The following is a 14,923-nucleotide window of genomic DNA, read 5'->3' on the forward strand; positions in this document are numbered from 1 at the left end:
AAATCCATGCAGACAAATTCCACAGCTCGACCTTCATCAATCACCTTTGTCACCTTGTCAAAAAACTGGATCAAGTTAGTAAGACATAACTTGCCTAAAACAAAGCCATGCTGGGTCTCCCGAGTTAGACCATGCTCTTAAATCTTATCCCTAAAAATTCTCTCCAGTAATTTCCCTACCACTGATGTGAGACTCACCAGCCTATAATTTCTAGGATTATTCCTGGCTCTCTTCTTGAATAATGGAACTACATTAGCTAATCGCCAGTCCTCCAGGACCTCACCTGTAGCTGGAGAGAACAAGACATTGGTCAAGGCCCCAGCAATCTCATCTCTTGTGTCCCTCAATAGCCTGGGGTATATCCCATCAGGCCCCGCGGACTCATCCACCTTAATGCTCTTTATGAAACCCAACACTACCACCTCCTTTACTTTGAAATGTCCTACCAGAACTGATCTCCCTAACCTCCATGTTCTTTTGCTTGATAAATACAGGTATAAAGTACTCATTAAGGACCTTACCCGCATCCACTGCATCCAAGCAAATGTTCCCCCCTTTACCTTTGAGTGGCCCTACTCTCTCCCGAGTTATTCTTTTGCTCCTGACGTATCTATAGAATGCCATGGGATTCTTCTGCATCCTACTTGCCCAAGGTCTTTTCATGGCCCCTCCTGGCTTGCCTAATTCCCTTCTTAATTTCTTTTCTGGTTCCTTTATAATCCTCAAAGGCTCTGTTTGATTCTAGCTTCCTAAGCTTTACTAACCTTTTTCTTCTTGACTGAATTCATCAGCTCTCTCAACATCCAAGTTGTCCTTGTCCTTCCTTCTGACTGGACATACCTGTCCTGTACCCTGTGCATTTAGTCTTCAAACACCCCCCACATGTTGGATGTGGATGCCCAAAAACAGATGTTCAGAATTACTCTCCCACAACTTCCATACATATCCTTTTCTATAGCTATCTTAAAATTTATGGAGTTGTGGTTACTGATCCCTAAATGCTCACTGACTGAAAAGTCAGTCACTGGCCTGGCTCATTACCCAACACCAGATCCAGTACAGCCCTCCTCTTGTTGGACTAACCAGATATTGATTTAAGAAACCCTCCTGGGTGCACCTAATTCTTTCCTATCTTAACCTCTTGCACCAAGAAGGTCCCAGTTTATATGAGGGAAGTTGAAATTTCCCATGACAAAAATCCTTTTTTTTTTACACCTTTCTTTAATATTCCTGCAATGTTCTGGTGGTTATTAGGGGGTATGTAGTACAATCCCATCAGAGTGATTGCCTTCCTGTTTTTGAGTTCTACCCATACAGAGTCAGTGGAAAGCCCTCCAAAATGACTTCTCTGAGTGCAGCTGTGATGTTGGAACTGATTAGTAATGCAACACCACTCGCCTTTTACCTCCATATCTTATCTGGATTAAGCTCTATTTACCACTTCTCAGCCAGCGCTGTATCTTATCAATGTCATTCTGTCACCCAAGACAACCATCTACAGTATACACAACACCACTAACATTCATGCCATCTGCAAACTTACTAACCTACCCAACCATCAAAGTCATTGATATTGGTATTAGCAACACACACAAAATGCTGGAGGAACTCAGCAGGTCAAGCAGCATCAGTGAAAAAGAGTAAATAAACAGTGAACATTTTGGGCCAAGACCCTTCTTCAGGACTGGAAAGGAAGGGGAGAAGTCAGATTAAGAAAATGAAGGAACAGGAGGAAGAAATACAAGGTGGCAAAAATAGGAATGGGGAATGGTGAAGAAGTAGGGGGTAGCAATTACTGGAAGTTCGAGAAGTCAATGGCATGAACATCGATTTCTCAAACTTCCGGTAATTGCTCCCCTTCTTCCCCATTCCCGTTTCCCTCTCTCACCTTCCCTGCCCATCACCTCCCTCTGGTGTTCTTCCCCCTTCTCTTTTTTCCATGGTCTTCTACCCTCTCCTATCAGATTCCCCCTCCTTCAGCCCTTTATAAAACCATAAGATACAGGAGCAGAATTAGGCCATTTGGCCCATCAAGTCTGTCTGCCATTTCATCACGGCTAATCCAATTTTCCTCTCCGCCCCAGTCTCCAGCCTTCTCCACCTATCCGTTCATGCCCTGACCAGTTAAGAATCTATCAACCTCTGTCTTAAATATACATGAAGACTTGGCCTCCACAGCTGCCTGTGGCAAAGACTTCCACAGATTCATCACTCTCTGGCTATCACGGCCTTTCACCATTCAATAGGTTTCAATGAGGTCACACTTCATTCTTCTGAATTCTAGTGAATACAGGCCCAGAGTCATCAAAAGCTCTTCATATGACAACCCAGTCAATCCTGGAATCATTTTTTGTGACCCTCTTTTGAACCCTCTCCAGTTTTAGCACATCCTTTCTAAGGGGCCCCAAACCGCTCACGACATTCCAAGTGAGGCCTCACCAATGCTTTATAAAGTCTCAACATTACATCCTTGCTTTTATATTCTAGTCATCTTGAAATGAATGGTAACATTGCATTTGCCTTCTTCACCATAGACTCAACCTGCAAATTAACCTTTAGGGAAGGACTCCCAAGTCTCTGTGTGTCTCAGTTTTTTGTATCTTCTCTCCAGTTAGAAAATAGTCAACCCTTTCATTTCTTCTATCAAAGTGCATGACCATACACTTGCCGGCACTGTATTCCATCTGCCATTTCTTTGGCCATTCTCTTAATTTTTCTAGGTCCTTCTGTAGTTTGTCTACTTGCTCAAAACTACCTACCCCTTCACCTATCTTCCCATCATCTGCAAACTTTGCAACAAAGCCATCAATTCCATCATCCAAATCATTGACATATAACGTAACAAGAATCGGTCCCAACACAGACACCTGGGAAACACCACTAGATAGTGGCAGTCAACCAGAAAAGGCCCCTCTTATTCCCACTGTTTGCCTCCAAACCAATCAGCCAAAGCTGTATTCATTTTGCTATCTTTCATGTAATACCAGGCTTTCCTGTCAAGCAGCCTCTTGTCAAGGTGTGGTACCTTTTGAAAATCCAAGTACACATCATCCATTGATTCTCCATTGTGTATCCTGCTTGTTATTTCCTCAAACAATTCCATCAGATTTTTCAGGCAAGATTTTCCCTTGAGGAAACCATGCTGACTACGGTTTATTTTATCAAGTGCCTCCAAGCACCTGAGACCCCATTCTTGATAATCGGCTCCAACATCTTCCAACTACCAAGGTCAGACTAATTGGCCTAAGGTTTCCTTTCTTCTCCCTCTCTCCCTTCTTGAAGAATGGAGTGACATTTGCAATTTTTTCAGTCATCCAGAACCATTCCAGTATCTAATGATTTATCTCTTTCACCAATCAACTTCCCAGCTCTTTACTTCACCCCCTCCACCTCTCCCAGTTTCACCTATCACCTGCCTCCTTGTACTTCCCTTTGCCCTCCCCACACCTTCTTCCTCTGACTTCCCCTCATCTCCAGTCGTGTTGAAAGGTCTCAGCCTGAATGATCGACTGTTTACTCTTTTCCAAAGATGCTGCCTGGCCTGCTGAGTCCCTCCAGCATTGTGTGTGTGTTGCTTTGGATTTCCAGCATCTGCAGGTTTTCTTGTGTTTGTTATATGGGTAGTTTATTATTGCCACATGTATCAAGATGCAGTGAAAAGCTTGTCATGCATACTGATCATGCAGATCAAATTACTCAATGCATTGTGCTAAAATAAGGTTAAAATAAGGCAACGAAACAGAACTTCATAGGTTTTCCCCTTAGAATCATGTGGTCCCCTTTATCGGTAAAGTAGGTTACTTCAATCATCTTATATACTACCTATTGGTTAATATTCTACTTCAGGTATCTTTAGTCACCAAAAAAATATGTACACTTCAGCTATTTTTGAATATTTTTGTAAATACATTTAAAAACCCAGATAGCTAGTTTCTTGAAGAGTTCACAGCATTAACACCAGCCCGGGTGTCTTCCAGCATATTAACAGAATTGATAACATTTAAAGGCAAGTAAAAACAAGTGTACTCACTAGTACATGCTAAGATTGTCCTATTAGACTATTGAATCACAGCAAAATCCAAACAGTGACAGGAATTGACATGGTTAGAAGTAGGACAAGGGGAGTATTGGTTCAGTTACAAACTGCTGACATAAAGATGCAAAAAAACTTAAGCAGCAGTTTAAAGTAAAAAAGAACCCTCTTCTTCCAGATGAGGATAAACACCTTTTAATGAATGGATTTTATAAGGTGTCTTCCCTCATGATCAGGTCTTTAAAATCTTAATACAATTACACAACACTTTTGTGAGGCAGCGCCTGGATGGAGTATTATGTGTGGTTTTGGCTTCCTTATCTAAAAAGCAATATACTTGCCAGTAAGGAATTGCAGCAAAGATTCACTGGAACGGTTAAAGGGATGGCAGGTTTGCATAAACAATTGAGATGGAATAGATTGGGCCCATGGAGTTTACAAGAATTAAAGAGTACCTCATACTGTATACACCTAGAAACTTTCTTCGAGGCCCAGGAGGGTAGAAGGAAGGAGAATGTTTTCCCTGGCTGGTAACATAAGAACCACCAGTGGATACAGTCTGAGAATAATGTTGAAGCTTTGTAAGGCATTCATCAGACCACACTTGGTATACTGTGAGCAGTTTTGGGCCCCTTATCAAAGAAAGGAAATGATGACTTTGGGGAGGGTCCAGTGGAGGTTCAAGAGAATAATTCCAAGAATGAAAGGGTTAACATCTGAGGAGCATTTGATGGCTTTGGGCCTATACTCACTGGTGCTTAGAAGAATAGGGACATCTAATTGAAGCCTACAGAATACTAAAAGGCCTTTTCCTACAGTGGGGGAGTCTAGGACCAGAGAGTAGAGCCTCAGAATAGAAGGAACAGAGTTGAAGAGGAATTTCTTTAGCCAGAGGGTGTTGGATCTGTGGAATTCATTGCCACAGATGTCTATGGAGGCCAAGTGATTGGGTATATTTAAATCAGAGGTTGATAGGAAAGGTGTCAAAGGTTAAGGGGAGAATAAAGGGTAGACATTTTGGACTGGAGAAATGTCTTCATTAATAAAGCAGTGAATATTTGTAATGCTCTATCCCAAAGGCCTGTGGAAGCTTGTTCACTCAAAACAGATACAAATAGATATCTAAATACTAAGTGGATTAAGGCACACAGGGATAGAGCAGAACAAATGCCATTGAGGAAGATGATCAATCATGATCTGATTAATGGTGATACAGAGCCAAATGTACTACTCCTACTCATTATTCTTATGTAATACTGAAAAGCAATCTTGAACATCTTCTGGAATTAATCTGTACGCCCAATCTGTCATTGCAATTCTTTATAAATGTTGTGAGCAATAAGAGGGTTGTTGCTATCTCTCATCATTCAAATTACTTCTTGCCTGCAGAAAAGTAATGTTGGCATTGGAATGATAATAAGCATTTCAGAAATCAAAACCAATCCTATTGTTTGTTGAAATGGGAAAATCAGAAAATCTGGCTGTACACATTTTCAACGTTGCTATTCGCCTATTACGCAGAACAGGCATCCAGACAAACTGTCACCTCTACCACCAACCTGACTCAACAGCAGCTTACTCACATCGAATCCTCAGAAACAATATTGATTTACTAAATAATAATCACAGCATATTTTTCTAAAACAGAAACTTTCTAAGTTTTCATTAACCTGCTGCTATTTTCAGAGGACAATTCTGGTAATGTGAAGTTATAGATAATTGGTCCTTTTTGAACAAATTCTTTGAAAGTTTGTTCAACTGGACCTGGTATGTCATATGACATACATAATGATTTTTATTTTCATGACTATATCCTTTAATATAATTGCCTGTTGGATTAACTGAAAATGACATTGCACTCTGGCCCAACAATTATCTGTTCAGTTCTCAGAAAACAAGCATCACATAGTTATCACTGGAATGAGACTCTCCTTTATTCTTATTTCTGCACATATTTCACAAGCTGAGTAAAAAATGAAAAAAAGACAAATTTTTGCTGTAAGGGATGTGAAATATGCATATTACATATTTTGAATTGTAGCAGTCCTGTAAAACATCGAAGGTTCCATGATAACGCACAGATCCACTTATAACTATCCCATTGCAGGATTTAAATTCTGCCACTAGATTTCACTTTTTTTTTCTTTGTAATACTGCATCTTCATGCACCACTTTGTCATGCTGCAGGTATTTTTAAATTCATTAACATTTTCTTTATGATTGATCAAGTGGGATATAGTGTCCCATTTTAACGTGATATTACAAATATGGACCTCTATTAATGAGTTTCTTAGAAATGATAGAAAAAGAAAACATTGGCAAATGGTATTGATTGCACTGATTGATGAACTGATACTCATAATGCTAATTATCTTAAGACTTTGTATGTGCACAGTGAAAGGCAGAAGTTGGAAATTTATCGATGGTGAGATGGCACCTGTTTTCTCTGTCATTAGACTCAACTTTATATGCAGAACTCAGTCCAGATGCATTTCACATCACACCATGGAAGCTGGTGCACAAAGAGCCTCTGGTGCTTCATCAGTGTTTATTTAATATTATGATCATTTAATGATGATATAATATTTTTAAAAATGATATCTGAATAACCTTAAGTATTTATGTCTATTTGAATACTTTTTAATATGACTTGGAGAGATGCTTATTTGGGCTCAGGGTCTCCTCAACTAGTCTTCCTTATTGAGGACAAAGTAAGGAGAGGCAGGCACTGTAGGTTATGAATACAGGACAATCTGGCCATTCATAAGTCATTCTTTCAGACATTCAGAATCCTAAGAAGCTGGTTAAAGTTCTTGCAAAGAAATGTAATTAATATCTAAATCTGCTATTAAGGAGGGGAAGTAAAGTGCCAATAGTCAATTAAAACAAGATGGAACCTTCAGTTTTAGTTGTAAAGCTAATCTATATTCCTAAGGGTTTTCTTAACATTTAAGGTATGCATACAAATCAAAGCCATTGCTTTGCAAGATTGTTTGGCAAATATGTATTGCTTTTCAGAGACTGAATTAAAGGACATACTGTATTATTATCCCATGCCTGCATTCAGGTAGTAGCTGTTTGAAAAGAAAATTGAATAACATTTGTGATGATCTTGTTGAATGATAATAGTCCAACTATTGAAAGCATATTCAAAATAAAAGAAATGTTTGCTTTTATAATCAATAGCTTTAAATATTATTCAGATGCTATCACATACTTTGCAACAGGGTTATCAAATCTAGAAAGGCCTTATGGTTTAATAAGACCATAAGACATAGGAGCAGAATTAGGCCATTCAGCCCATCGAGTCCAATCCACCATTTCATCATGGCTGATCCCCGATCCTATTCAATCCCATACACCTGCCCTCTCACTATATCCCTTGATGCCCCGACCAATCAGGAAACTATCAACTTCCACTTTGAATATACCCATGGACTTGGCCTCCACTGCAGTCTGTGGCAGATCATTCCACAGATTCACCACTCTTTGACTAAAAAAAATTCCTCCTCATCTCTTTTCTTAAAGGTCACCCTTCAATTTTGAGGCTGTGCCCTCTAGTTCTGGATACCCCCACCGTAGGAAATATCCTTTCCACATCCACCTTATCTAGTCCTTTCAACATTCAGTAGGTTTCAATGAGATCCTGCCACATTCTTCTAAATTCCAGTGAGTACAGGCCTAATGCTGCCAAAAACACCTCATATGTTAACCCCTTCATTCTTAGAATCATCTTCCTGAACCTCCTCTGGACTCTCTCCAATGACATAAGGGGCCCAAAACGGTTGACAATACTCCAAGTGCGGCTTGACTAAGCTTCAGTATTATCTCCCTGCATTTATATTCTATTGCCCTTGGAATAAATGCCAACATTGCATTTGCCTTCTTTACCACAGACTCAACCTGTAAACTAACCTCTGGGAGTCTTGCATGAGGACTCCTAAGTCCCTTTGCACCTCTGATGTTTGAATTTTCTCCCTGTTTAGATAACAGTCTGCACTATTGTTCCTTTTACCAAAACGCATTATAATTCATTTCCAAACACTATATGCCACTTTTTTGGCCATTCTTCCAATTCATCTAAGTCCTGCTGTAATTGCATTGCTTCCTCAGCACTACCTACCCCCACCCCCCCACCTATCTTCGTATCATCTGCAAACTTTGCCACAAAGCCATCAATTCCACTATCTAAATCATTGACAAACAATGTGAAAAGTAGTGGTCTCAATACTGACCCCTGAGGAACATCACTAGTCACTGGCAGCCAATCATTCGCTCTTTGTTCGCATTCACTGCCTACTGCCTGTTAGCCATTCCTCTATCCATGCCAGTATATTTCCTGGAACCTCTAACACCATAGGATCTTATCTTGTTAAGTAGCCTCATGTGAAGTACCTTTACAGAAACCATGCTAACTTTGACTATGCTATCATTAGTCTCCAAGTACCCCGAAACCTCATCCTTAATAAAGGACTCCAACACTTTCTCAACCACTGAGGTTATGCTAAATGGCCTATAATTTCCTCTCTTTTGCCTCCCTCCCTTTTTAAAGAGTGGAATGACATTTGCAATTTTCCAGCCACGGGAGCATGCCAGAATCACGTGATTCCTGAAAGATTATGACCAATGCATCCGTTATCTCTTCAGCAACGTCTCTCAGGACTCTGGGATGTGGTCCATCTGGTTCGGGTGACTTATTCACCTTAAGACCTTTCAGTTTGCCTAGCACTTTTTCTTTTGTAATAGCAAAGGCACTCACTCCTGCTCCCTGACACTCACAGACCTCTGGCACACTGCTCGCGTCTTCCACAGTGAAGACAGATGCAAAGTACCGATTAAGTTCATCTGCTATTTATGCCCCATTACTATCTCACCAGCATCATTTTTCACTGGTCCAATATCAACTCCCACCTCCCTTTTACTTTTCATATAATTGAAAAAAAAATTAGTATTCTGCTTTATATTATTGGCTACTTTGCCCTCATATTTCATCTTTTCTCTTTTTATAGCTTTTTCAGTTGCCTTTTGTTGGATTTTAAAGGCTTCCCAATCATCTAACTTCTCACTCACTTTTGTTACCTTATATGCTGTTTCCTTAGCTTTTACGAAGTCCTTAACTCCCTTGTCATCCACGGTTGCTTACCTCTGCCATTTGAGAATTTCTTTTTCTGTGGAACAAATCTATCCTGCGTCCTGTGAACTATTCCAAGGAACTTCAGCCACCTCTGTTCTGCCGTTATCCCCACCAGTATCCTTCTTCAATCCACCTGGGCAAGCTCCTCTCTCATGCCTCTGTTATTCCCTTTATTCCATTGCGATACTGATATGTGTGACTTACGCTTCTCCCTCTCAAATTGCAGTATGAATTCAATCATATTGTGACCACTGCCTCCCAAGGGTTTCTTTAAACTAAATGAATAAAATCTGGATTATTATAAAATACCCTATCTAAGATGGCCTTTCCCCAAGTAGGCTAGAGCTCGAACTGCTCTAAAAAGCCACCTCATAGGCATTCAACAAATTTCCTCTCTTGTGATCCAACACCAACCTGGTTTTCCTAATCCCCTTGCATACTGAAGTTCCCCATTGCAATTGTATCAATGCCCTTATTACAAGCCCTTTCCAGTTCCCTCTGCAATCTCTACCCCACATCTTGGCTACTATTTGGAAGCCTATGTATGATTCCCATAATTTTTTTTACCTTTGCAGTTTCTTAATTCCACCCACAAAGATTTGGCATTCTCTGACCTAATGTCACCTCTTTCTAAAGATGTAATTCCATCTCTTAACAACAGAGCCACACCACCACTTATGCGTTCCTGCCTGTCCTTTCAATACAAAGTATATCCTTTGATGTTAAGACCTTCTTTCAGCCATGACTCAGTGATTTAACGACGACATGCCAACCAATCTCTAATTGTGCCACGAGTTTGTCCGCCTTATTCTGAATGCTACGCACATTTAAATACACCTTTAGTCCTGCATTCTTCGTCCTTTTGAATTTTAACTCTGTGATACAAGTTAACTCTTTACCCTGTTTGCATTTGTACCCAATCATTGGCTTGTCCTTCCTTACATTCATGTTACACCCACCCATCATCTACTTGTAAACCTGCTGGCTTGTCCTCAGCTCAATCGCACTGGTTCACATCCCCTGCCATATTAGTTTAAACCACTCCCAACAGCTCTAGCAAACCTGCTCGCAAGGATATTTGTCCCCCTCAGATTCAAATACAACCTATTCCTTTGTACAGGTCACACCTGCCCTAGAAGAGGCCCCGATCTGAATCCCTGCCTCCACTCCAATTCTTCAGCCACACATTTATCTGCCGCTTCATTCTATTCCTATCCTCACTGTCACGTCTTCATAAAGAATTCCCGTATGCAGCGCTTTGAAAAAGTATTCAGCCCCCATAACTAATTTCACATTTTACTGTCTCATTTTCTCTATTTAAAATATATTGAAGTGGTATTTTTTGAGTAAATTTACAAAACATTGCTCATCATGCAAAGTCAAAAGAAAATTTCCAAAACCTATGAACAATTTACTGAATCTATAAGGTGCAAAAGTATGGTAGATATTCAACAGATTAAACCAAAATGAAGACAGAAGAGTCAGGAATTGAAAATAGAGAGTCAGACAAGTCAGGGAAATGATAACAGAGAAGCACAAATCAGGAGAAGGGTTCAAGGTCATCTTAAAAGGCACTGAATATACCTTGGATCCCAGTGCAGTTTATCATGAGAAAGTGGAGAAAATATTAAAGTAAATCACACTGTTTAGGTCAGGCCAACCCTTTGAAGTTAGTCACCAGAGAAGCAGGGAAATTTTAAGGGAGGTTACTGTGACGCAAAGAGCCAGTCTGACTGAGCTGCAAAAGTCAGTGGCTGCAAATGGAGATTAAGTTCATAGCTCCATAAACTCTAAGACTTCTAAAGGGTATATATGGAAGAGTGATAAGGAAGAAGCCCTGGCTAAAAACAAACCACATCCTTTCCCATAAAGACTTGGCAAACGTCACGTGGAAGAAGGTCTTGTGGTCGGATGAGACTAAAGTTGAACTTTTTGGCCTCAACACTAACTGGTATGTGTGGCCAGGCCACTCCATCCTTACTGTAAAGTGGAAGTTGCATCATGCTATGGGGATGCTTTTCAGCAGCAGGGACTATAAATATGGGCAGGATTGATGGGAAGATGAATGCTGCTAAATACAGAGAAATCATGGACAAAAAACCTGGCAGCTTCTGCCAGAAAGCTTAAACTAGAGAGGAAGTCTGTCTTTCGGCAGGACAATGACCCAAGTAAACAGAGCAATCATGGAGTAGGTTCAAATGAAGAAAATTGACGTCCCTTAGTGGTCCAGTCAGAGTACTGACCTTAACCTTATGGAACATCTCTGGCAAGACTCAAGACTGCTGTCCACTGCTGCTTCCCATACTAACTTGGCACTGCTTAAATAATTCTGCAAGGAGGAATGAGCAAATCATGCTCCATTCATCAGGTTGTGCAAAACTAATAGAGATTTATTCAAAAAAAGACTACTGGCTGCCATAGCTGTGAGAGGTGGCTCAGCTAAGTAAAGGGGATGAATACTTTTCAACAGCTGAAATTTCAGTTTCTGATTTTTTAGTTTTTCATGCTTTACAATTTTCCCTGTTTTTTAAGGCTCTACTGTGAAAAAAGGGAGCAGTCAATTCACAAATAAAAATAGTCAGTTAAATTGATCAAAACCCCTGGTTGCAATACACATTTATGTGTACAAAGGGTTGGGGACTGAAGACGTTTTAAGGCACTGTATAACATGTAGCACTTCAGGGTCGATCAATGAAGTGAAGGCTGTGCTCCATTTTAAATCATAATATTTTTATATCCTGTATATTATTCTATTTCAATTAATTTTTTTTTAAAGTTTGAAATTTAGTTGTATTTGAATTGAAGAACATAATTACTTAAAATTTTTGGTCATTTACAGTATTTATGGCAATTTAGAATTTGGTATAAGTCTTGATAATTGCACAGATCTCAGTAAGAATAGAAAACAAGGTATGGGATAATAAAGAGGTTATCTCTCAGAAGAACCTTGCGATAATTTTTCAAAGTATACTCTTGATTAACTAATAAAGAATGATCCTCCTTTTTAATCATTACAGTCTCACAATAGCTAAGCCTGGAAGTGGGAGACTGAATAGAGATATACATTCCTAGTAAGATTATTTAGTACTTCTGTAGAATTTACTTGGCTTCAGTAGAACCTGCTGGCCTTGGTCTTCTTCGTGATAAAGGTGACATGTTTGGGAGATGCTGTCAGAGTAGTCTAAGTGAGTAACGACAGTACTGCTGTCTGCAACCATGGTGGAGGATGCAAACCATTAAGGGTTGAGAACCAAGCAGGGTGCTGAATCTGTGGAAATCATTGCCACAGACAGCTGTGGAGGCCAAGTCATTGGTATATTTTAAAGTGGAGGCTGATCAGTTCTTAATTAGTAAAGCCATCAAATGTTATGGGGAGAAGGCAGGAGAATGGGGATGAGAGGGAAAATAAATTGGCCATGATGGAATGACAGAGCTGGTTGAATGGCCTAATTCTGCTCCAATGTCTTAAACAGGCTTTATTACCTTCAAGAGTTTTGAAATGCTTGAGTGCAGAGTATACCCTCACATTCCTGATATATTTGACAGCTTTCAGCATGCTCCTGCAGCCATTAGGCCAATGTGCCTAGTCTAGTTAAATTTCTGGTTATCACTGACGGTTGGGTATTTAATAGTGACAATGATAACTGAATTTTAATATAAGCAACATACTCTATAATTTGAGATGATCATTGTGTGTTGGAAATGTTACTAGCCACTTATTGGCCGAAGTCTCAATGCTGTACAGCTTCTGTTGTATACAAGATAAAATGCTTTGTTTGTTTAGAGGAAGTGTGTGTGTGTGTGTGTGTGTGTGTGTGTGTGTGTGTGTGTGTGTGTGTGTGTGTGTGTGTGTGTGTGTGTGTGTGTGTGTGTGTGTGTGTGTGTGTGTGTGTGTGTGTGTGTGTGTGTGTGTGTGTGTGTGTGTGTGTGTGTGTGTGAAATGTAACAGTATGTAACTATCAGCCCGCAAAGCAAATTCTAAGCTTCCTATGGAATGAGATTTATTGAGGAAGCAACTGAAGATGTTTACAAATCACCTTTTTCAGCTATAATTATATCCTTTGATTAAAATCAATATATTAACCTACATAGGGCTTCTTTTGAAAACCGTTAGCTGACTTGGGTCATATTTTATCATCATGTTCATCAACAGCCAGGCTTCTAGAATCTACTTGTCATTCCCACACTAGGGCTTTACCTATGCCATTCTGAAATACCATTACAATGAAAGTTTCTCCAGTAAGATACTCTGAACAATACAACACACCTGGAACTTGTAGCTAATATGGTCAACAGATAAGTATTTCCCCATAAAGAAATTGAAGACTATAAAACATATTTATCCAGTTTAAAACTATTTTCAAGACTTGTCGGAGTAGCACACCAAGGCATTATGTTGATGAGGAAAGTTCTGGACGTGCAATGTTGTAAATAAGGCAGATTTTTCTTAACATCATTTCTAAGTTTTGAGTCAGAAAATAATTTGATAATGTTAATGTGCAGAATTTAATTTCAAATTCAATTAAAATTAATATGACAGTTCACATTGGGGGGTGTATCCTTTAAAACTATGGTATATAAATGCACAAGAACACTAATGGAATCATATTCAGCAGCATGAGCTAACTATTAGGCAGGGCACCTGCACTAACCCAGCTGGTTAGCTTAGTAACTTAGATTTAGAACTATGGGCATTCAGAATCATATTGCTTCTAGCTTCTTGTTTCTATTCAATATCAAAGCTTTTGGATCACTTATCACCGTGGTCTATAGGGAACACGCTAAGACACATGCATGTACGCACATACACTCACACACACCTTCAGTGTGGGTGAGAGGCAATGAGATTTCCATGCAGGCAGCAGACTGTACTTTTCGAAAAGGTGGCCGTCCTGGTCCACGACGGTTCAATTTTGAAGAATCTACAACGGAAAGCCGCTTCCCAGTGTTGCAGGGTTGGGATGTAGGGCTCGTGCACACTCCATTGATGTGATCTAAAACAAGCATGACAAATGGTAGATTTTAGAATCAGGCCAGCAGAGTAATTGAATGGATTCCCCTGATGCCTCTGAACTGGATAGGGAATTGATAGTTTTTCTGCAGAAATTGTTTTGCTGATAAGCTGTATGAAATGTTGCAAAAACCAAAATCAATGGCATTTCAAGACTAGAGAAAAATTATAACTGGATGTTTTCAAAAACATTTTCCACTGAACATTTAAAAATGAGGAGGTGGCAAGATGTCTTTTATATCAGCTTTAATGTACATTAACCATCTCAAGCTGTTATCTTCACTATGACTAATAACAAATGCAATAAACCCAGATAAGTAGAAGCCTGGACCTGAAATTGAATCTAACTTATAGTTGGCCTGACTAAATTAAAAAAGGTATCTGTTACTTCAGTACTGACCAATATAAAGGTTCTGCCAGTCAGCTTCCCATCTTCTGCCCTGCATAAACCCTGTCATCCAGAACTGCAGCTGGCGTTATAACTTGCAAAATTCCTTTCACAAATCATGCCTAACCTTTTCTGAAATAAATCAGTTTTTAATTTAGCAACACCACCATTTTAAAATTGTAATAAGAGCATAAGACGGAGGAGCAGAATTAGGCCATTTGGCCCATCAAGTCTGTTCAGTCATTGAATCATGGCTGATCCTTTTTTCCCCAACTCAACCCCTTCCTGGACTTCTTCCCGTAACCTTTGATGCCGTATCTAATGACCTGGCCTCCACAGCTGCATGCGGTAACTAAT

General features: G+C 39.7%; 1 protein-coding gene across 9 annotated transcripts in view; it reads right to left on the reverse strand.

The window, feature by feature from the left end:
• Window positions 1-14,923, reverse strand: part of stxbp5l (syntaxin binding protein 5L) — a 352,686-nt gene that overhangs the window by 33,767 nt on the left and 303,996 nt on the right. For 7 of the 9 annotated variants that reach the window (XR_012098901.1, XM_073045359.1, XM_073045358.1 and 4 more), the window contains one exon: window positions 13,988-14,161. The exons of the other annotated variants lie outside the window; for them this stretch is intronic. Coding sequence is in view for 6 of the 7 variants with exons in the window: in XM_073045359.1 (XP_072901460.1) it covers window positions 13,988-14,161 (174 nt within the window). In the remaining variant the exon portion in view is untranslated. The remainder of the gene's footprint in view (window positions 1-13,987; window positions 14,162-14,923) is intronic. 9 annotated transcript variants of the gene reach the window in all.

This window comes from Hemitrygon akajei, chromosome 5, assembly GCF_048418815.1.
Source record: "Hemitrygon akajei chromosome 5, sHemAka1.3, whole genome shotgun sequence".
Lineage (NCBI taxonomy): Eukaryota > Metazoa > Chordata > Chondrichthyes > Myliobatiformes > Dasyatidae > Hemitrygon > Hemitrygon akajei.